Source organism: Cloeon dipterum, chromosome 4, assembly GCF_949628265.1.
Source record: "Cloeon dipterum chromosome 4, ieCloDipt1.1, whole genome shotgun sequence".
Lineage (NCBI taxonomy): Eukaryota > Metazoa > Arthropoda > Insecta > Ephemeroptera > Baetidae > Cloeon > Cloeon dipterum.
In genome coordinates, this window is record NC_088789.1 from 18,146,333 (window position 1) to 18,169,054 (window position 22,722).

General features: G+C 39.3%; 1 protein-coding gene across 1 annotated transcript; it reads right to left on the reverse strand.

The window, feature by feature from the left end:
- Window positions 1-1,804: 1,804 nt before the first annotated feature.
- On the reverse strand, window positions 1,805-17,353 carry DAAM (disheveled-associated activator of morphogenesis-like protein). The gene is made up of 18 exons (XM_065487688.1): window positions 17,175-17,353; window positions 8,110-8,409; window positions 7,741-7,830; window positions 7,601-7,672; window positions 7,030-7,254; window positions 6,754-6,951; window positions 6,465-6,688; window positions 6,225-6,409; window positions 6,037-6,169; window positions 5,858-5,984; window positions 5,041-5,595; window positions 4,802-4,941; window positions 4,579-4,740; window positions 4,032-4,341; window positions 3,911-3,972; window positions 3,665-3,857; window positions 3,429-3,599; window positions 1,805-3,268 (listed from the first exon to the last, which is right to left on the reverse strand). The coding sequence occupies exons 1-18, from the start codon at window positions 17,211-17,213 to the stop codon at window positions 2,978-2,980; spliced, it is 3,477 nt and encodes a 1,158-aa protein (XP_065343760.1). The 5' UTR covers window positions 17,214-17,353; the 3' UTR covers window positions 1,805-2,977.
- Window positions 17,354-22,722: the final 5,369 nt, after the last annotated feature.

The following is a 22,722-nucleotide window of genomic DNA, read 5'->3' on the forward strand; positions in this document are numbered from 1 at the left end:
TCGCTCAGCATGTGGTCAAACGCAAACATACATTTATCGCCGGCGGGTTGAGAGGTCATTTTATGCCCTGGCAACGAGAGGCTAGGGTGGCTTTGCATTTAATTTGTATTTATGGACCAACCAATGAAGCCAGTCGAGCGGTAATGTGATTTATGACAGCGAATCTGCCGCTCCTCTGCCGCCGCCCTTGTTGCTGCGGATGAGTTGCTCCCACAATGCTCTGCTCCACTCTGATCTAATCAGCAGACTAGCACAGCTCGTAAAGCGGACCAATAAAAAGCGAAAAAACAATATGGAAATTGCTGGATAAGTTTTTGTTCTGGGAATTGGGTCGAGTAAGAAATTCTAACTCACGTCCTAGTCCTTATAATTTTCCTAAAATTATCAGATTTAAATTATTTGATTTTCATCTGAGCTTATGTTAAAATATGATTTAGTGTAATGAGCAATAATTTATTCCGAAAAAGTAGTTTTCGTATATATTGATAGCGGGAAATTCAGATTTATTGATAAAAAAATGGTCAAACTTGATATAGCGAACTTTATCAAACCCCAACCGAAACCGAAGGACTCTGATCTGTCGAGCACTTCGAGCCGGAGTTCAACCTTCGGTTCTGCTGCCTCAGCTGCTCCTCGCCTCAGAGCACCCGGTTTGCCGACAGAATTAGAGCAAGTGAATATTGCTATTTGGTCGCAAGATGGATCATTCGACACAAGTATAGCAATTTTATATTTTTTTTCCTTTCAGTTGGTTGAATTTCAATTTCGCAATTTGTATTTTTTTTACCCGCAGCCTCCAATCCTGCTCCAGCAAAATCAACGCAAAGCGTACCAACAAAGCGTGGACGCGGCAGACCACGCCGCACAACTTTGCCAGAGGCTTCGTCGTGGAACTTTATGAAGTTCATAAGCTTGTTTTAATACGTTTTCTCTTCTGATGGCTGCCTTGATTATTAAGAGTTAAACAATCAAACGTCCTCTTATCACTTTTGATATAAATCATATTATAATAACACCACGTTGAATGAGGCAAAAATGTTGCTGCTGACGTGTGGAAACGTGTATGCAACCTGCCCAACTCAAAAGTAGCGCAAGTTGCACACATGATTTTACTCTCAATATAGGTGGATTTAAACAGGCTATTTGAAATAAGAAACTGTTGATGGCTTCAGACATTTCAAAATGTGATCGTTTAAATTGGTTTTTGAGTGTTTAGACAAGTTATGTACAGGTTAAAAAGACAAAATGTAATAAAAAAATGACATAAATGTTTGTCAATGATTTTTTCGCTTGATTTCGATCCCTCTCGTCGCGATCTATCCTATAGTTTGCGAATTTTTTAGCTAAATTTCCATTCTGGCGAAATAAATCATGATTTCCAATAAGGAGACGGTTCTCATAATTGTCGTGCAAACTTTTGAGCCGATTTTCTCAAAAATTTAAACTAACGTAAGGCGTAAGCACAGTTAATAGAAAGTTACCGGTTTCACGAATTCTCTCGAAAATAAACGCTAGTGGCCGGTTTTCACGGCTAATTTCAATTCATCTCTCATGATTTCATAATTCTCATCTTTCATGAGATTTATCTTATGGTGTATTTCTCATGACGGCAAACACGCCATAATAAAAGTACACCTTTTGCAGCCATGCCTTTCTAAAAAAAGTATACAGATTTTTTTATTTGAAATAAGGATTCATTTGAAGGTTTGACTGCAGCCCTAACCTATAAGTTTCTTTCCCGTTAGATGGCCTGCATCTACCAACATATAAATCAGGTGAGGGATGTAAAAATAATACTCAGGAATTTCCTGTTTGAACTTGCATGTTTTTATTAATGCAGAACTAAATAAGTTGCTAACCTATGTACAAAAATACAAAAAGCATATCATACAGATACACAAATGCTGGAAGAGTTTTGACGCTCTCTTTGCACTTAACATTAATCTTGTTGCATCTGTTAGACCTTTTCCAGTGTACCTTCACAACTATTTATGTCGGTTGGCTTTCATGAAAATGCGCGCACTTTTACAATTAAATTGTACCCTCCGATCAAACGCACTGTATGAGATTAGTATAGAAAATAAGTTAAAATCAAAATGCACTGCTTGTTTTTAAAAATACAAATATCCTGTTGCTACCAGTTTATTCCATTCAACTACGGAGCTTTTACACCTTACATCAATGGACCTCACGAATAGTGTTGTGATAATTGATAAGCAATCTAACGCGCTAAAAACATTGAACTATTGGATGCATCCTTATAAAAATGCATATAACTATGTGTGTTGATAACAAGAGAAGAACAAGAATTGATTCTTAGATTAGAGCCGGTTAATTTTGGCAAACAAGAGTCCATCCAATTTCTGTATTTGAATAACTATAAAGTGCTTTTGAAGCAACTTCTATTCTGCATGTCAAATGTTTCTAAAATTTTCATTTTAGGTATGCGCACCTATATCAAATGACTGCCTCCGCTACAAACCTTCCAATATCACTTCAGTCTTGGCCACATTTTTCATTTAACAATTTTCAGCCAGATTTTTCGTGAAAATTTTGAACATCAACAGATAATAAGCATATTTTTCATTTACTACAGAACCACATTGAAAGAGCTCCAAAAAATGCGTCATCTGCATTCATGAACTTTCCTTTGCTCCGTTCAGGAGATTAACATTTGGTATAAATTACAAGGAAATTTAAATGCAGACGATTATTTTCTGGTTACACTGCTCTTTCAACATGATATGATTACACTGTGGTCCGTCCAAAACCTCCGTCATTGCGTGAGAAATTTACAGAGAAATGTATACATTGTACAAAAAGAGCAGTTGTCGATAGGATATGGTGAGAAACACGTCAATTTTTCTCGTTCACTCTTTCCCTGCTCGATTGGCAGCTCTAAACATTTATACAAAAAGGAATACACATTATGTCTGGTCTGGTGGTGTACAAATAACTCGAGCTATTTACTAACCAACTACTGTACAAGTCTGTTGCTGTTGTTGATGATCCTCTCCCGGCCTGTGGAGTCCTCGTTGTTCCTTGGGGGCGAGTGGCCGTTGGTGCCATTGGCCATTCTCCTCCTGCTGCGTTTGAATTTGGCCACATCCTCGCCAAACACGTCTCCTGTGCGCAGTGCCGAAATCAAATCGTCAAATTCGCCTTTGCCTTTGGTCGGGGAGTCTTTGCTCTTTGACACGCCGTTCGACTTCAGTCCGCTTAGGACGCCTTCCCTGCTTTGTTTTCTCTCCATGGTCCTCTTTTTCAACTGAAAATTTTATTAAATAATTAAATTTTTTATTTTACAAACAGATTTAGAACGGCTAACCCAATATAGGAAAAACAAGGAATGTGTGCGACTTTGAGTAAATTAATTAGAAAATTATGTCACATGTTTTTTATAATTTTAAATATATATTTTTGAATACCTCAGCTTCTTGTTTGGCTCTCTTCTCATCCTCCTCTCTTTTCCTTCTGTTGTTCTCATTGTCCATTCGCGCATCTGACAGCGCAACAAGGAACTGCTCAAAGTTGCTGAAGAACTCGTCGAGCTGTGTCGAGTTTGGCTCCTCGCCAAACAGACGCACAACCCTCTCAAACTGCAACGATTTAGAAAGTTTGTTATGCCACACAATTCCTCTTTACCACTTAATTATAGACTCACTCTCGTCTTCATGTCTTGGAACAAATCTTCCAACTCTGAAAACTTTGTGGTGGCGTGAGACAAGAATTCCTTCATCACGGGCAAAAACCTGTCTCCATTGACGACTGGCTGCGTTCTGTGGAACTCGATTTCTTGGGACACCTCCTTCATTCCCTTTCTCAAATAGTTCATTTCCTTATCGAGTTCACCCATGCTGAAAAAAATGGGTTTAGTTAAAAGACTTTGTAAAAGAAGCGCTTCTCTCACTTGATTTTTGATGCCTCTTTCACATGAGGAAGGTCATCTTCCAATTTGAGAACGTCCTTGAACTACAAATCACAAGAGACCATTAATATTTCCATAAAAACCCGTGAATATTTTTATATGCCTTCATTTCAATCACTTCCACCAAATAGTGAAGCAAGGTGGTGGTAGGCCGGGCTGGCAACGAGGCTCTCGTGTCTGCCAGCCTGTTGAGGCTTCCCAGTCTGAAGCCAGAAGCGTTGCCCCGGGCGCCTCTGTTCATGTAGTTGCCCAGCGCGAGCACCAGCTCCAGCAGCTTTCTCAGCCGCCTGCTGCGCTGAACCTCACGCGACGCCTCCAGCACGGATTTCACCCTGGCAGCTACTTCCGTGACCAGTGGGCCAAACTTTTTCTTGAAATGCAAACTACGTAACCGCTGCTCATAGTGAGGAATTCTGAAATATATCATTTATAAATTTTCAGTAATTATTTTTTAGCTCTAGGCTATACAAAAAATCAAGAGATATTTATTTTTGGCATATTTTCAAACAGTCATAACAATTTTATTTTGGTTAGTATAATTTGCTATTATTTTGCAAATATCAGTGTAAGCCTTTTTTACTCTTTTGATTTTTTTGGTTCAGAAACGAAAAGTTCATCATAATTAAATTTGATTTGAATCAATAACGCACCTTGAGATTTCATAAAGGAATCTGTCGGCTCTGGCTAGACTGTCAGCATCATCGCTGTGCTCCTCCAGAAGGGCGCACTCTTCTGCACTGGGAGTGAACTTAAGCAGTTGTTCTACCATGTCCACAGGAAGCTGCTCTCCTCTATCCATGCTCAAAATGCTCCTAAAATTAAAAAAGGCGTATAATTAAATTAGCTACCCATAAGAGGATGGATTTCACATACTTTGTAATTTCTTCATCAGACATTTTCAATTTTGAGAGCAGAATAGTACAGTTCTGGGCCCTCCTGCCATCAATCACAGATAAGGTTTTGGTCTGCTTTCTGTTTCCGGTTTGTCGCAGATCTTCATTAGAACCATCATTCTGAAAAGATGATTTTAAATTTAATAAAAATCAACTTTGAAATCTTATCAACAGATTTTTTTAATAAATCTTTGTCTCACAATAAAATTGTAATCTTACATTGACTCCATTCTTTTGGTAGGCGCAGAACAGCTTGTCGATGCTTTCAAGCCCCATGTGAGAGTACAGCTTGCTTGGGTCTTCCAGCTCGGCCCAGACGGTGCCATTCAGCTTGGTCTCGGGCAGTTTAGCCCAGTTAAACGACTTGAGCGGCTGCGACGGCTGAGGAATATTCATCTTCTTGTGCAGGGGCTCCATCGGCGGCTTCGGCGGTCCAGGCACTGCAGACATTGGCGGTGGCGGAGGACAGCCTGGCAAGCCTGGAGGTGGCGGGGGTGGTGGGCCTGGCGCCATCGGAGGCGGGGCCGGTGCAGGCGGCGGAGGTGGCGCTGGCGACTGCAAAGTATTGAGGTTGACTTTGGCATCGTCTGGAAGACTGCCGGTGTTGACTAGACGCTCGAGACGGTGCCGCTCGCCTCTCTCCGAGCTGATTTGCTGGCCCAGCTCGGCCACCTGCTGCTCCAGCTCCAAGAACCGCTGCTTGGTCAGCTCGTGGTTTGACGTTTCCCGCTCCAGACGCTCTCGAACCCTGCTCAAGCCTGCTTCGAGGTCCTCCTGATGGTTTTATCCAATCATTAGCAAAATAACGGTTTTCTGGGGCTCAAGAATATTTTTAGTAAGGCTAAAAAAGCAGCTGACTCCTATTTTATTAAATATTTCTCTATACAGAGACAACAAATGTATTTTAGAGCATAATTAAAAAAAATAAAAACTCAATTAAATATTTGATAATAAGCAATCATTCAGGTGAGAAAAATTAATAATAAAATGCTTGAAAAAAAGATTGAAATTAAAAATATTTTTTCTTCTAGTGTACCTTTTCAAGACATAGCTGGTCCAACTCTTGTTCCTTTTTAGCCATTTTTGTGGCCATTTCGGTGTTTTCCTTTTCCAAATCTTCAGCCTTGGTACGAGCAGCCCGCAATTCTTCCTCAGTTGCAAGCCTGATACGAAAAACTTGATAAATTTGTATTTTTAAGAAGCTCCTTCACTTACAATTGGACAATTTCCTTAACATTTATGTTCAAGGGAGACACATCCGGGTCTTCGCATTTTTCATTTTGTACAGTGACTTGCTGGACGAGTCGGTCAAAAAGAAGCCAGTGCTGGGGAGCACCTCCATAGTCCACTAAAATAAAAACATTAAATTTCAATTCATCTTTTTGTTTTTGGTTGCTACTCACATGGCAGTATTAGGCAGTGGTGCAGAAGTGACAAAAGGTGTGGATAAGCAGCAGTGTGGCTCAATTTTCTCCTGAGCAAGTCAAACATGGCAGTAGCACTTTTCGTGTCAATGTGCTCCTGCTCGAATTTGCGAGCCAGCTCCTTCTCATCTTCATTTCTGACCATCTCAAAGAAATCCAAGTGCCTGAAACGAGAGTGTGTTATTATAAAAACTAAAGGTCGACAGTTTGGTTGCGAACCTGTCCAAATTCTCGTTTTCTAATCTTCTCAGTCTGTCCATAGCAGGCTGGATACCAAGAAGAAGCAGCTCATATCTCAGGTGCAGCCTGAACTCAAGGCTGTCCTGACCTGGGCCATAGTTGAGAACGGCGTTGACAAAGGACATGATGGCTGTCTTCAGGTTGACCTCGTCCATGTACTGTGATATGGTGCTAAAACTCCTGTCCAGGTCATTGACCAAACCCTAAAATACATGAATTTGTATTAAATCTGATAATTTGCATTTTTTTAATTTGTTAAAGCACTCACTTGAAACCTGGTCCTCTCCCCAGCATATTCCTGATAGTTTGCCATGGCGGCCAGGGCCTTTTTGTGCCCTCCAGGGACCAAACATACTGCGCCTAAAATCTCCAGGGCGGCCACCTTCGTTTTGATGTTTTCGCACCGCAAACTGCGGGCCACGGTCGAAATGCCGGTTGGATGAGCCAGAACGTGTGCTCGTCCATTCTAAAAATATTGTTTTTATTTATTCTGCTTGTGTTTATTTATGTATTATTGGTGTTTTAATAGACACGCATCACTCACGGAATTGTTCATCAACGCTTTCAAGCATCCGATGAGCGCGGTGTGGAGCGCGCTTTGTGCAGTCTCATGGTCTAAATTGCTGAGGAAGTCAAGCAGCGCCTCCAGACCACCCTGCTCGACGAACTTGAGGACGAAGCTGTGAGGCTGCGTTCTCAGGGCAGTCCTCAACGCGTCCATCTGTCTCGTCCGTGCCCTCAGCTCTTCTTCGTCACTCGGGAATGTTAACTAAAAAATATAATACATTTAAGAAAAATGTTGATTTTAAAGTAAAAGCGTGAGTAGAGATCAATGAAGCCTGACAATTTCACATTCCGTGACGCATGTGTTTTGAAACGCGGAAATTAATTGTACCTTAGAGGAAGGAAGATTGTTCGTAAGTTTTAAAGAGCAGGAATTAGATTTGGAGTAAATTCATTGACCTGCTTTGGGGAAATTGCGCAAAAGAGAGACGCGTCCTGGGCGTTCTGCGGCTTAAAATGCGTAATTTTATCAACAGTAACATGCGGAAACAATAGAATTGGAAAATCGTCTCGGCGCGTGAACAATCACTGTTATCGGCCGGGCAAATTACCTGACTGAGCGCTCTAGCCCGCTCAATGTAGTGCTCTGGAGGTTGGTTTAGGTCAGTTTCTCCCTCTTCATCCTGCCACACAAATTGATTTTGAAACATGAAATTAGTGGAATCAATTTTTGGGTTTTCTATTAGCCTACTTTTTTGCGGCTGCAGTAAATTTGCCACTTCTTCTCTAGCGGCAGACTCAGCATCGCCGCTTTATTAGGAGCCGTTAGATCTAGCTCTTCCTGAAAAACAAAAACACGTGATTGGTTTAAGGTTTTGTTTCATTTAAAGCTTAGTGCATGCTAGGATAAACGATAAATTTCACACTACTTGAATACTTAACTAAATTCAGATGCAATAATTAATTTTCTGGATTGCAATTATATGGGTCATATTCAAATATTTATTCTTATTTACTGTACAAAACATGAAAAAAATACTGAAACAAAAATTGATGGTTTATTAAAATTAAACAAATTAAGTCATTTAAAAATAAATATTAAATGATTATCTTAACTCACAACAAGTTCTGCAAACTTGGCGTTGAGCTCTTCCTCCTCTGGCATGGGCTGCGTGGGTGTGAGGGCCTGAATGGACAGTGTCCCGGCCTGGTCGACCACGCAGTAAGTGATTTCGGGCGGCTCGGCGCTCTTCAGGCAGCCGCACCAGCCGCCCCTCTTCAGGGGGTTTCCTCCGCTTCCGCTCGGCATGGCGGCCTTCACTGTCCCCCAGGCGGCAGAAAGTCGGTCGGTCAGCCCCCACGGGGGCGCACCCGCCTCGGCCAGACTCAGACAGAACGACGGACACGCACTCGGCCACGTCTGAAACAATAGGGAATAAACGGTTAAAAATTTAATTTGCGAAAATTTTCATCAATCACTGAAAACTATGAATAATACTTTAACTAAACCTCTTACAAAAGAGTTTTCTTAATAAATATTCCATTATAGTGTTAATTTTAATACAAATGGTGCACCAAAAACCGTCAAACATTCTGAAACTAGAGTCGATCAGTTGGCCGAAAATCCGTCTATGTAATATTTGCAGCCCAACTGAAGACACAATATGCTGTGTATCCATTTTTATTAACGCCATAATGGATATGGTAATTGAGAGATAAAAGTCATTTTGCAGAATATAATCCTATTAAGTGTGATTATAAGTGAAGCAACAATGACTGCTGGCAGCAAATATTCGCTTAACATTTAACGCTCCGAAGCACGCCCATTTAATCCTTGCTCGAGTGCAGGCGAAGCGATTATTATTTTCAATTACGATGGCATGAAATCGCCATGATTTGCATCTTTTGCACTCTCACTTTGCTCTCGCTGGGCATCGGTGGAGCAGGTGAAACCCTTTCTCATCCTTCACATCACTTGCACTGTGCATGCGGAGCCGCTTGATTTGCCAAAATAATCACCGCGCGCACCTGCGCCTGCAATAGTTTGTTATTTTTTTTAATACCTCGCTACCTATGGTTAACCGCGAGGTGAATTTGAAACAACCGTGACCAAATAATTTGCTTTTTCTTCCGAGCCAGCAAGAGAATAAAGACAAGAGCACTACTTTGGTGGCTGCGTGTGGCCATTAGGTCACCGCATTCTTCGGGGCGTTGCCACCTGAGCAAAATTATCAAAGGACCGCAATTGTGCTCCGGCTACCAATATCAAGATCAATAATGGCCAAATAATTGCAATGCCAGTAAACACATTTTAGGATATTTTGAAACTGTGGTGAACGATAGCATTTATGTTCAAATTGCGAATATTACTATAGCACAGGTTAACTTGTTGCTGATAGAAATCAATTGGCAGTTGCCACATAATTTCGAAATGACTTACTATCAAAATAAATAAGCCATCGTCAAGATCGTTCTAGACTCGTACACATTATTAAATTCCATGTTCTCACCTGCAGTTCCTCTTTTAATGACCCGCAAGTACTCTCTATGAATTTTGCAAAATGTCCTAACAAATTTTCGTGTTGCCTCCTACACTTCATAATAAACAATTAAAATTTTAAGTCAAAAATGGATTTATTGACTCTCTTTTCTTTTTACACTCGCTACCGCACAGGCAATTGTTGCAAAATAGTAGTTTGATTATTACCCACTTACAATATAATTGGATTTAGAAAAAAATATGTATAATACGCCTATATTTTTATCTTTCCACCCAAGCTTTCAAACCTCTTTTCAAGTCAAGAGTTAAATTTCGTAATAATGAATTAATCACGTTCGAAAGTGTCACACGGCTAACTATTTTTTCGCGAGACAAATTTACTGGAAAGTAACTGTTACCCTATTTGTAAAACAATAAGCCAGCACTGAGCATATATTGGCAAAGTGTAAAGTGTGTTGATGAAATTTCGAAACTGCGTGCCAACAAGAGCGGTGCTGGTCTTTGGCTCTCTCACACCGGAATGGGATTAATTGAGGGGAAAAAGAACACGGACGCCTACCTTTACTGTGACGACGCTTGCTTTGCTTCGGGACTTTCTTTATAGCCGACTTTGATTGTGTGTCGCATTCATGTACGAGAATTTTCTCATTATCCTCTCGAGCCGGCGAGTTTGCGTATTGCACAGGCAGGACAATAATCCACTTGCCGTTCATGCTATTATCGCGATCCTTTCACGCGACAGATAATTAATTCATAATGTTCTCGGTTTTGCAACTCGTTCGCATTCCGGTCGAATTATTGCCCTCGCCCCGGTGTGCTGCTGACGGTGATTTGAGATTTGATTGATAATTACGCATTCCGCACTGTGACCGGAATAATTTACGGTTCTGAAAAAATCTTGATTGCAATTCCAGTGCGGTCAAGATTGAACAATACTTATTACTGGAATTTTAACTGATTTTATTGCTCTAGATATTATATCGAAACGTGATTTGATTAGTATTAATGTTTTAGTTTAGTATTTTGATATTCGGTATACATAGGTGCAAGAATTTTAAATCTGTATCATTCTTATCATAAGGTTTTTTAGGAATATATATTTGATATTGTTAGGGAAATCAGAAGAGCCTTAATATATTACCATGGAACGTATTTTGATACCACTTTAAATTTTTGGGTGTTTAGTACAATTATTTGAAAAAAAAAATCAAATTCGAGCAACAGAATAAAAGAATTGTAATCAATTATGAGCAGAAAATACCATTTTGTTTTAAATATCTGGAATATTAATAATATTTATCTAGCTCTCTTTTTATTGTAGTTTGAAAATATGAATAAATATTTTTACAACTTTTATGATTCAAGAAATTTGTACATAAAGGCCTAACAAATACGTTCTGGACGCTGATTTTGCTTAATTCGTGGTTGGGTGCGCGCAAAACTATTGCAGCGTGAATTTGTCTGCGAGTATGAGCACATTTTGATGAAAGCAATCCGCAGAACCCACAAAAGGCGCAGGGATCAGTTTGTGCGGTTATTACGTGACTGCATTATTCGCATTGTGAGCTTCTCGGCAAATTACAGACCGAACAGTGAACGAAAAAAATCAGGAGAGCTGGGATTTCGGCTGTGAGCAAAACCACGAAATGAACCCTCATCAAAAAGAAGTCTCACGTGGCACTCGATGCGTGAAATTTGGAGAGGTGAATTATGCAATTTTTTTCGAGCTTTTCATCGCTCTGACTGAGAAGCGGGAATAACAAATTCTCGGACGAGTCGTGTTTGCCTGGTAGGATGTTAACCTTTTGTTATCGCGCCTTGGTGGCGTAAATTGCGCGGGATTTGCAACACTTGGCATTTTGATTGTGAGTACAGCGCCGCGCTATGAGTGAAACCATGATTTAACAGCGTGTTATTATGGTATGACCAGCACACAGAGACCAATTGGTCATGAGACGAAGCATCAAGTAATGCAATTGCTGTTAGCAAACCCTTTTCTCGAACCGAATTAAAACATATGAAAGCAACGAAAAATATTTGTAAGAAATAAGCAAATTGATTTAATTAATTTGAGGAACACACTTTTATGTTCTTGTTCTACAAATCATTGAATTAACTTGGGAAAGAGGACACAAGGAAATAATGATTTTCTCAGTTACTACTAGATCAAATTATCAGATGCAGCGGGCTGTGAAGTGATATAATAATGGACGTTACGAATATACCAAGCAAGATAATGGTTTAAGCAGCCACGAGATAACTGCTGAATTCTGTGAATTCTTGCGGCCAGCCAAACCAGAGACTCGTATCAAAAGCTTAGTTGGCCAATTTTCAGGCCGTTTATCCCGCACATTATTTATTAATTGCACAATCTTTCTGCAAAATTGAGGCGATGATCTCGTTTCTCAGAATCACCGGTGATTTCTAGGTTGATGCTGGTAGAGGAGTGATGAGTTAATATTCAGTAAGAAAATTAAATGCGTGGTTGGTTTGATAAAACATTCTTTTGCACTCAAAGCACTAGTGAAGATTTGCATTTTAAATAAATCCGTGAATTTATTTCTTACTACACGTTCTTTTAATTGAAATGTTAAAATGGGGCTCTTGGATTAATTTTAAAGAGAATAGCAACCTCTAAAATTGTAATATTTGGAGTATCAAAAGTGGTATCCCATTACCTAACATTTTATATTCAAACAATTTGCCCGTCTCATATTGAAAAAGGGCACTTTAGACCCACTCGGGCTATTATCCTCGGTATGAATTTTCTCTTAAAGGATTTGAGAAAATATTTTAAATACCTCGACTATCACTATAACGAGATCCCCAAGCGACTCGATCGTACGTTAAAGGAGTGATTTTTATCTAAAAATATAAACGAGATCAAGTCGGTGCTCCACATAAAATGATTACGTCAAACCGAAAATCGACGTGCGTTGAGGAAGCTGCTCTCACTTAAAAGCGTTCAAGTTTGAGCATAGACTGCACTTTTATCAGGCCCACATCTCAAGCATGAATTTATTTACGACTCGAAATGTAATGGCACGGTTCCGACCGGACCTTTACATAATTCATCCTGGCCGCCGCGAGTGAATTTCGGCCGGGCGGGCAGACACCAATGCACACTGACCCAGACTCGTGGCGCGCGGGATGGCCGGCAGGAAAAAGCGAACGAGTTGTAATTTAGAAGCGAGTGCGTCTTTTATTATCGGCGGAGGATGTAATCCCCGTTATTGCTGGAGCTTCGGCGGCATCAAGACAGAAAAGTGACCAAACCGCCTGTTTGCCAGCCTGCCTGCTTTTTATTCATTCTATTTATTGCTCTCCATCCCCGTGGGTTAAATACGAGAGCCGGGGTCAAGTTACTCTCCACGCACAGTCAGCGCACGGCAGCTTGTTCAACTCGAAAAATGTTGAACGGTCTCTCTCGTCATTTGTATAGTGCGTGCACTGAGGCATTTGCGTGATTCGAAGTCACTGCTGAGAGAGCTGCGGCTTGGAATTTGTGTTTTGTGGTTTTGCATAACATCTATATAATATCTCTAGATGAAATGACGTCGGTCCTTCCTAATTTTCTGTTTAAAACGATAGGGGAAAAGCATTTCATGAGATTTACACTTTCACAAAGTTGGCACATTCTTATTTCAGCAAGATTTGAAGCAAATCAGTGATTTCTGTGGTGAATCCTATGAACCATGAAACGCTACTTCTCATATACTTAAGCCAAATAAGAGGTTCAAATAAAATTTAGCACATTGACTTGCTTTGAAAATCTTAAAATTCTGACCTAGATGATTAGCAACAATTTTTGACTTGGATTATTTTGCAAAAGGCTATATCCTCACAAAATGTATGACGCTGCTTCCTTTTTAAGCAGACTATAAACATTTGTATAGCTATAAAAACGCGTGAAAATGTGTCAACGTTTGAGCACGTCGGAGCATGTAGTAGAAAAAGAGAGGTCTTTAATGCCGCATAAATTATCAGCTGTACAGCTGCGAAAAAATCTAGGTCTTTGAAAAATTTCCCCCAAGATGCATAAATCCCGTAGATTTTCAGGAGGTATCAAAAACTTACAATGCTTCTCATGTTGTTCTCTCTTTCTTTCTCTGACGGGGGCGACTAAGATGAAAAGTAACCGTGTGCAATATGCGTTGAAGAGCAATTACAGCACCTTGGCCTGTGCACGGTCAACAAACAAGCTATTAAAAGCGCCTCACTCACTCAGCACCTGAGCGGCAGCAGTTCCTCTTCCACCCACCTTAGCACCTCATTTGTATTCTAATTGTGTGTGCGACTATTCAAATCACCTCCCGCTTGTTGCCAGAGGTCCTTTTTGCCGCTAATTGTGTTTGCGAATCAAAACCATCAAGATAAAAGACGAGGAATGTGTGCTTTTTACGAGCTTCCGCGCCGCGACGCGAAAGGAAAAAATGTCACCGTGACTTGTTTCATTTCGAGCAAACTGCGAGCACAACGTTTCCAAGAAGCATATTGCTTTTGTGCAATATGTGTGGGTTAGCTCATCAGCGCAAATATTGAGTTCTATACATATGCGTTTGTGATGTTGAAACTTCCTGTGAGATATTTACTTGCAGAGAACAAAATGAGAAGGAAAATATGAGATGCAAATAGAGCAAAAATATTTGACCTCGAGATGTGATGAATAGAAAAATTCCCTTAGGAAGAAATAAAACCAAGCTAGTTGAAAATTTTTAATTTTGAACGCAGTTGAAGTAGTTGACGAGATATAAAACAGTTTTTTTATTCTTGTGAGATTGAATTTATAATCAGATACCAGCTTTAACTAGCCATAAGAAAAATTGAATATAATCCCAGATTTATACTGCGATTTGAATTCTTTTTAAAATAGGTTCCTGTTTAGAGAAATGGTCAACCTGAGAAACGGAAAACAATGTTTCGTAATGTTGCATTTACACTAAATGTTTGTTTTCCCACGCGTGACCCTTCAGCAATGGATTCACGACACAGAACAATTAAATTATAATTTTCACGCACTGCCTCCCATCAAAGTAGCCTTCGCTCGAATTTTCAAGGCACTTTACTTATGACCATCCGAATCCAAGCAGAAATTTGACCCACTGAGTGAGTTTGCCGAGCTACATTTCAATTTTACTTGGTACCCGGTGGTCAAATTGTGTTGCATAATCGTTTTAATGCTCAAATCGAAATTTCATCGAACAATAATGAATTTGCAGCGCGGTTCGTCACGCTGCATGACTTATTTCACTCGGTGAGGCGGCGATTTTACGGCTTGGAACGCGCGTCATAAACGTTTTACGACGCAAGTGCGATTCAATTTAACACTTTTGCAAACAAAGGGACTGGAGGTTGTCGCGACCGTCTCTTTGTGCAATAAATATATCAATTTCCGCAATCTAACAAAAAATGTGAGATTTTTCACTCGGTGGCCAAGCCCATTTTCCCACAGTTTATACACTTTCTGCATAGGTTTCTCTGCTCCCACAATTCGAGTACATGCTTTTCTCGATTTCCAATTCGGTCGATGGATATAGAAAAAATTCGATCCATAAAAGCACTTGCAGCTCCTGCTGGAAAAGTGCGATCTCGACTGCTCTCGCTCGTACTGCTGCTGTTTTCAATTTATTTGCGCGCCGATTCAAGTTCAAGGTACCGGAATGGAGAACGCGCAGCGAAAGTTATTATGGCAAACAGCACGGCTTCTACTTTCAGACCGGAGTTCAACTCACGAGAGAGACCGATGAAATGCTGCTGTGTTTATTTTTATGTTTGATGTGCGATGGCTAAGTGCTCATTTGGGCTCGTTTTTCATTTGCAGCCTCTCTCACGTTCGCAAATGGGATTTTTACACGTGATTGGCCAACGACTGCAGTGTGTATGCAATTTGCGGTGCGTTCAATTACCACTGGCTAACGGGAGAGGTGCGAAATTTTGCTTGAGATACAATAGACCATAGAGTGCGTTTGGTTAAATTACAATGGATAATTTCTGCACGTGCGATTCATAATTATTTTTCGATTTGTTCTTTTCTTCCCACAGTTCTATTGCGAAATTTATTTTGGATTAATTTCGAAATGAAATATAGGAGTTCTTGTATTGTCAATCGATTTGGTGTTGACACAATGCCATTCGAAAAATATATAAATAATTGCTTAAGATGTCAGCGGACTATTTGTATCTTTAGAGATGTTGAAATTTTAGCAAAGTTTTCAGATACGCGCGATTTCTGAATGGTAGAACTAACAGCTCCGTACAGAAATTATTTTCATATTTTACCGTAATTTTTAGAAGGAAACCTTCTTACAAGTTAATTGTTCACTCTTATAATTTTTTTACGAAGGTTGAATCAGTGAATTCTACTTCTTCAACTTTGGCGCCACAAATTTGGGTCCTTGCCGTAAGTGTCATATTTTACAAAATACAATATTTTCATTAATGAAATTTTGGAAATTATTGATCAAGCCTGGCATATAGAGTATTTTATAAGGTTGATTTTTGCATGAAAACGGTGGAGCATTCATAAATTGCAATTTCAAGGTAAAATCGTTACAAAGATTTTAGCCCTTATGCTTCCTAAAATTAAATTGTTTTATCGCGGATCAGCAGGGGGGCTTAAGCATAATTTTGCAAAGAGAATGCCTGTGATAAAAAAATGCAACAGCATTGAAATTAAAATGGCTTTTAAACACGATGACAACTAATCTGATTAATCTAAACTGGATTGATGCAGGACAAGAATTGGCAGTTAATCACATTTTTCGTTTCAACATTTATCTTAGCAATGTGCACAATGATCAATTTAGATCGAGTAACATCTAAATTCCAAATTTTGCCAACTTTCTCGAAAAATCCGTTTTTCAATATTTTTGCAGCTCGATTTCGATTTCCTTTGTTGCGATTAATTTAACATTGTGCGGATTTACGGATAAATTTTCCATCTGGTGAATTGAATCATGATTTTCAATAGGAGATTGGAGACAGTACTCGCCGCTTGATTAGCATGCAAACTATGGAGCCAATTTTTTCAGAAATCAAAATGGTTAACCTCAGAAAAGATGAGCTTTTCCCAATTCATATTTGCGGTTAAGTTAAGATAAAAATTAGCCTTCCATTTTTATTGCTAATGGTATTGGCCATTGGAAAATCAACTCATAATTAAAAATTATAGCTCTTAATTTTTTATTACTGAACATTGCCTCTGTTGAAATTGCTGGGATAGATTAGATCATCATTTCTTTTAGTAATTAGTAAATATTTGTGATATTAAATGGAGTATTACACGATAGGTAAATTGAAAGATGACATTATCTCACTGCAAAATTGATATTAAATTTATTTTAAATATAATTAGTCATTGATATATAATTTTTTAAATTGCTATTTTTAAAAATCTAAAACATTTATTTGAATATAGTTAAAAAGAGCCTGATATAAAACTAATATTACATTTAAGAAAATATTGAAATGAATTACAGGCGCATGTTGCGATAACTTAAATCTGATTTATCGGTATTCGATTGTAGCATTGTGACCTTTCCTCATCTGAATATTATTTTTGATTATGTACCATTTGACTTTTACGCTTTGTCTTGGATGAGAGAAGAAAACAATTTATTTGAATAATGCTTTTAAAAAACACTTTTAGATGGTGAATTAATTCAAAGATAAAAAATCGGGCTTACCAAATGAATTTTGCCCATTTTGCTCTCTTCACTCGTCATTGAGCGGTGCGGTTCTCGCGATAAGCGTGTCACTGCGTGGTGAAGAACTAACTCGTTGCCCCTGCGACTCGCACTCGTTGAGAATCGGAAACGCGGTCGTCAGGTCGGCGCATGCTGCGACTCGAAGCTAGACTGAGCGCTCAGGTGCTCGAGCTGTTCTCGCGGCCGGTCGCGGAGAGGGTCCACGCAGCGCCACCTGCATCGCCACCGCGCCTACTCTCTCGGCATTCTTCCTACCTGACCCACTAACTATAACTACAAAAACAATCGGCTCTGCCATAAAAATATAATTGTGTGAAGGTGGCCAAGTGCTGCTTCGCGATCCCTCTCGACAAATCCTATTACGGAGTCTGTATTGGAGCGAAATAATCCCGATTGCAGGTCATCACTGCCAGTGTAGTATAAACGTCGCTTTTGATTCATCGCCTCAGATTGAAAGGTGCAGGCTGGGGAAACCTTTTGCAGTCGGACACATCGGCTCAATTGATAACTCCCAATTTGATTTATCTGACACCGCTATTTTACATGCGGATCTTCGGCGCAGATTTGCTTTCCTTTCGCCTAGTTTGATTTGACTACAGACAATAGGCTGTTTTTCACCGATATAGCTTTATTGAATGCACTGCTTCCACTAATAAGCCCGGCTGGAATGCAAAATTTTTTAGGGCACGTCGAGCTCCAAATAAAAGAGTAAGATTGATGAATTGACATTCACAAACAAAAGCGCTTCAAGCGCCTTAGACTTTTCACACTCTGATGGCTATTTCGTGTCCCCCTGCGTTTAGTTGCCGGCGTGAAAATTCGTACCTATTACACCGCTAATTTTACAGGACCTCCTTCTAATGACTCTAATTATGCATTATAGGAACAATTCTTACTGAATGGCTTGAAGCAAAAATCTAAAAATCAGGAAATTGAATCTTTTGTCACATATTTTGTTGTAAACCGCAAACTTGTTTTTCCTAATAGCCTGCAGAATCGAATGTAAAATAGTTTTGAAGATTGCATTAAGTGGAATAAAGTAAAGTGATTTTTTATTTACTTCAAGCAACAAAATTATAGTTTTAAGATGTTAATTAGCAAAAATAAATATCAATTAAAGTAATTAAATATAATATTTCAGAGACAATATAATAACAAAATTGATCTTCAACTGGTGCGGCAGAGACATATTCTCCTGTCTATAACGACTCATAAACTATTAATCATTTTCATTTAATAATATTTGTAGTTGAGTGAAATCCCGAATCATAAAATAAAAATCAATCATTACTGCTGACGATTTCGAAAGGTTTTCTCTCATTACCTGGCACTTGTCGCTCGCTTCCTAATTTGGTCAAAAAACAATCACACGCGCGAGGACAAGAAATGAGCGATTGTCATCGGTATACTACACTACACACATGCGAGCATCGGACGCAATTAAGGCAACAGCGCGTACTTGCAGCTTCAATAGTCTTCACCGACGGGCCGTTAATAAGCCAGCGTGTTGTTGTCCATGTTGCTTCATCATCAGCATATCTATACATAGTTGCGAGCAGTGAACGAGAAGAGAAAGAAAGATAGAGAAGAGGAAAACTTTCTCCGCGCGTTGGTGCGTCGCCCTCGCGGCGAAGCGTGTGTTGCCACTTGCTTGTTGGGATTCAATTTGAGCGGCACAAAAGGAATAAATCTCGGCCCGAGTGCTCTTTGTACTGACAAAAGTATGCAACCTTGGAAATTTAATACCGCAGCGTGAGGCTGCGTTATTTTAATCAATGGTCATAAATAATGAGTCCGCCCGCCCGCTTTTTATGCGCAACATTAATTTCAAGTTCATAAATCGTCCACCGTATCTTTCTCCGACTGCTTTCTTTGCTTCAGGAAATTGGATAACTGGGCGAAGTGTGTTCCCTGCATGTAATTGATGTAATTAAGCCTTTTTAACGCGCCCGTCACGACGGCTCATTTAGCGGCCGCTTATTTGTGTTATTGCCAACAGATCGGATTTCTATGAATTCGATCTTTAACGCGTTCCTCAGGTAGCCAAGAAATTTATCTTTTCGTGGTAGGATTGAAGGTTAAAGACAATTTTATTTGAACAATCGTTCAAAACGGCGTGATCTTGGAAAAATGAGGTGTTTGCAAACACCTCTCCTTAGGAAACGTGTTGGCAGAATCAGATGAAACCTAAATCATCATTTTTTTTTAATTTTTCAATATTTCAGAAATAGATTTTGCGTATCAACAGAGTTGATGATTTAAATGCAAATTTTTATTTCGACGAGGAAAAAATAATTTAAAAAGATGTATGACAGTAGAATACAGTAAAAAATATTTAAATTTGATAAAACACTGAAATTAGTTGACTTTTCTGCCATGTTCAAATGTGCAACATGATTTCATGTTTTAAATATATTTATCTCATCTTTACATTGTTAAAAATTTATATGTTCTCTAAATAGATTGATTTTAAAGTGACTTTGTTCCCTTTTCCTATCTCTTTTGCAATATGTTATTTAATATTTTTTAGTATTTTTAATTTCATAAATTTCTATTCACTGAAACTTGGCAGATGGTTTCAATTGGAGCACATTTTGACACCGATGACAAATGAAATTATGAAGTCTCCATCTCTTCAATCACAACTTTTGACTAAATTCTCTTTATAAGTTGAACAATTTTAAATGATATATCAAAAAACAAAACAAGAAAGTATATATAAAACCTGCAAAGTGCACTATTTTCATTTTGATTGCCGCGTACAATTTGCACTCAATCAATTCTACTTTCATTCCAATTTCTCGATGGAACTGCAGGTGCGCCGAGACAAGTGGTATTTTAATAAACTCTCTTTCAGGCGAGATTACCATTCAAGATAGATGCATAAATAGTTCCACAGTTTAGCAGCAGGTGAACGTGAATGCAAGAGCCTGCCTGAATGACACTAAATGTAGATTATCAATTGCGAGAAATGCTCGATTCATTATTGCATATGGCATGGTTTCTCTCTCGAATAAGTCGCTTCAGATTCCATTTCAAGCTGCATCATCTGATCTTGAATTTAAACATGAAGAGAAAAACGATATCAAGCAGGCTTGGATTTCCAAACAAGTTTCGTTGCTATATCTTGAGCGCGCGCGGTGCACAGAAAGTCTCTCAGCGTGGGAGGCTCTGAATTTTTGAACAAGAATCGACATGAGAAGAGAGAATATTCGAAATTTGCCTCTCCTAAGGTCAGCCTTTATGGAATGTCAAGTGCAATTTTTCAAATAATAAAATGTTACCTGATATTTCTCTTCAAATCAGTAGATTTCACTTTTCCAGTATTATTATCGGTGGCGTATCTATCGATAAAACTCAGCAAGAAGCGTATTTTGCATACACTTCCTCCATAACTCTCTGTCAAACCAAACCAGCTGCTTTCTTTACTCAAACCCCCGGGGGTTGAAATTTCAGTTTGAGCTTCGATCAATGAAGGCATACGCCTCCGTAACGGCCATAAAACACGTCTTCAAGACAAGGCACACGCGCTTCTATTACATTATTATAATAATTACACACAGTATACGCCCTTCGACTAATTATACATGCAGCCGCCGAGAAAGCGAACGAACACAACAGGAGAGCCTGTCCGTCTAGATCATTTTTGAATAATCGATGCAGACGGGAATCAATTCATCTCAGCATTTCCTAGATTGTACTCGGAACAGATGTATCCCAAATATTGCAGCACACGCGTATGTATTCAAAAACGTGAGCACCGATTTTCACTATTTTTTGTTTCCTGGTCATGAATGAGACATTTAGAAAACAATTTGGCGCTGGAAGCCGTTCACTTTATCAAGCGGATTCATCTGCATGGTGCTCAAACCTGATTTCCGAAAGTGTTTTTGACCACGCTTGCTTTTTTTATTGCGCACCCCGATGAGTGTGTGCTGATAGCAAGTATAGGCGACTTCATGTTTCATTGAACTCCGCTTAGCTGGCCACATTCCTTTCGCAAAAGTGCAATTACTGATAATTATGAAAACCATTTAAATGCTAGTGAAATATAGGATAGTTCAATTATCGCTGTTGAAAATGTTCAAGCACCCAAGCAAATAAATGAAGTGAAAATAACTATTTCGAATGGGGTTGGCATGGAATTAAATTTCTAATTTAACTATTCATAGAAAAGCATTTTGGAAATCTCCTAAATTTCCGCTGCCAAGGTATCATGTATGTAGCAGCCTCTTTGTAAGTTGCACTGGATTACTCCCAAATTATCGTGGTAACATCTTGTTTAAAAAGGCACCAGCTTTCAAAATTTTCTGCTGATTCATTCGGTAACAAGCAGAATATGTATTACAGACAATATCTCCCATCTCGCGGCACCACTTCATTAAAGAACAAATTATTCCATTTCATCGTTCCAGGATGCTGCGTGCGGAGACGCCATTACATAACGCCTTTTCCACACTAGCGTGATCAAATTTTTAGATCCGAAGCAGCAATTAAATGACGGCGGGTCGTCTTTAATTAACACTCTGGACTCGCGAGAATTACAACTTTCATTTCACCTGATTCACATTGTACGCCTCTGATGGTAGATGTTGTGCACTATTTTATGATTAAATTTATTTCCCTGGCGAACGTCCAGTGCAGCACTTTCACTCTGCAGAGGTCCGAGACACGCTGGACCCCACAGCTGGACCCTAGTCCAAGGATCAGGTCATCAGGTGCGCCTCGCATAACAGCAATAATCATATGCATAGCGGAAGGCAGATCTCACTGCACTTTGTAAGCGAACTCGCCGTGTGTAAGTGTCGATGCTGAGGCGTGTTTGCTGATCTTTAGCCCACATCTCGCGGTCTTCGTTTCTCTGCGGCGCACCTGGACGTGATGCGCGTGGCTATTTAATAATAGATTTTTGATTTTCAATTTATGATACTGGAATTTCGTTTGCTCTACGCCTTTGGTGATGATAGTTTATTGCTTCTGGCATGATGAAGAAAAGGATCTTGATTAATTTGATTTTATAGGTCGCAAATAAAGTTTTTCTCTCTGTGTTATAATTATTGTTTGTTTATAAATGTTTTAATTGTATTAATTTAATTAAGAGGTTTTCTGCCAGAGATCAAATTATTTGAAATAGATTCATGTCTTTTCGATTTCAGTTTACTAACAATAAGTCAAAGAAAGATGTTTTGGAGAGGCAATGAACCGCAGTTTATGTTTAACTCTGGTTATATACAATTATGATGCTGACGGATTTCTATTGCAATCGGTAATTAAGGATCTTAGGGGCGGCGTGGATATTTCCATCAAAGAATGCCGCCTTACTCTCGAGATTTAGGACGCTGTTGATAGGAATTTCTGAATGAAGGCTGCGAGGATTAATTGAAACTAGAAAACACTCCTGATGGTCTCAGGTAATTAATTAAGGCCATTAAGAGACTCTCCACTCAAGGACAAGAGTGAGATGCTTTTTGAACTATAGTTAAAGTAGGAAAAGATCTCGGATATCTTGACAGCCCAAAGAAAAAAA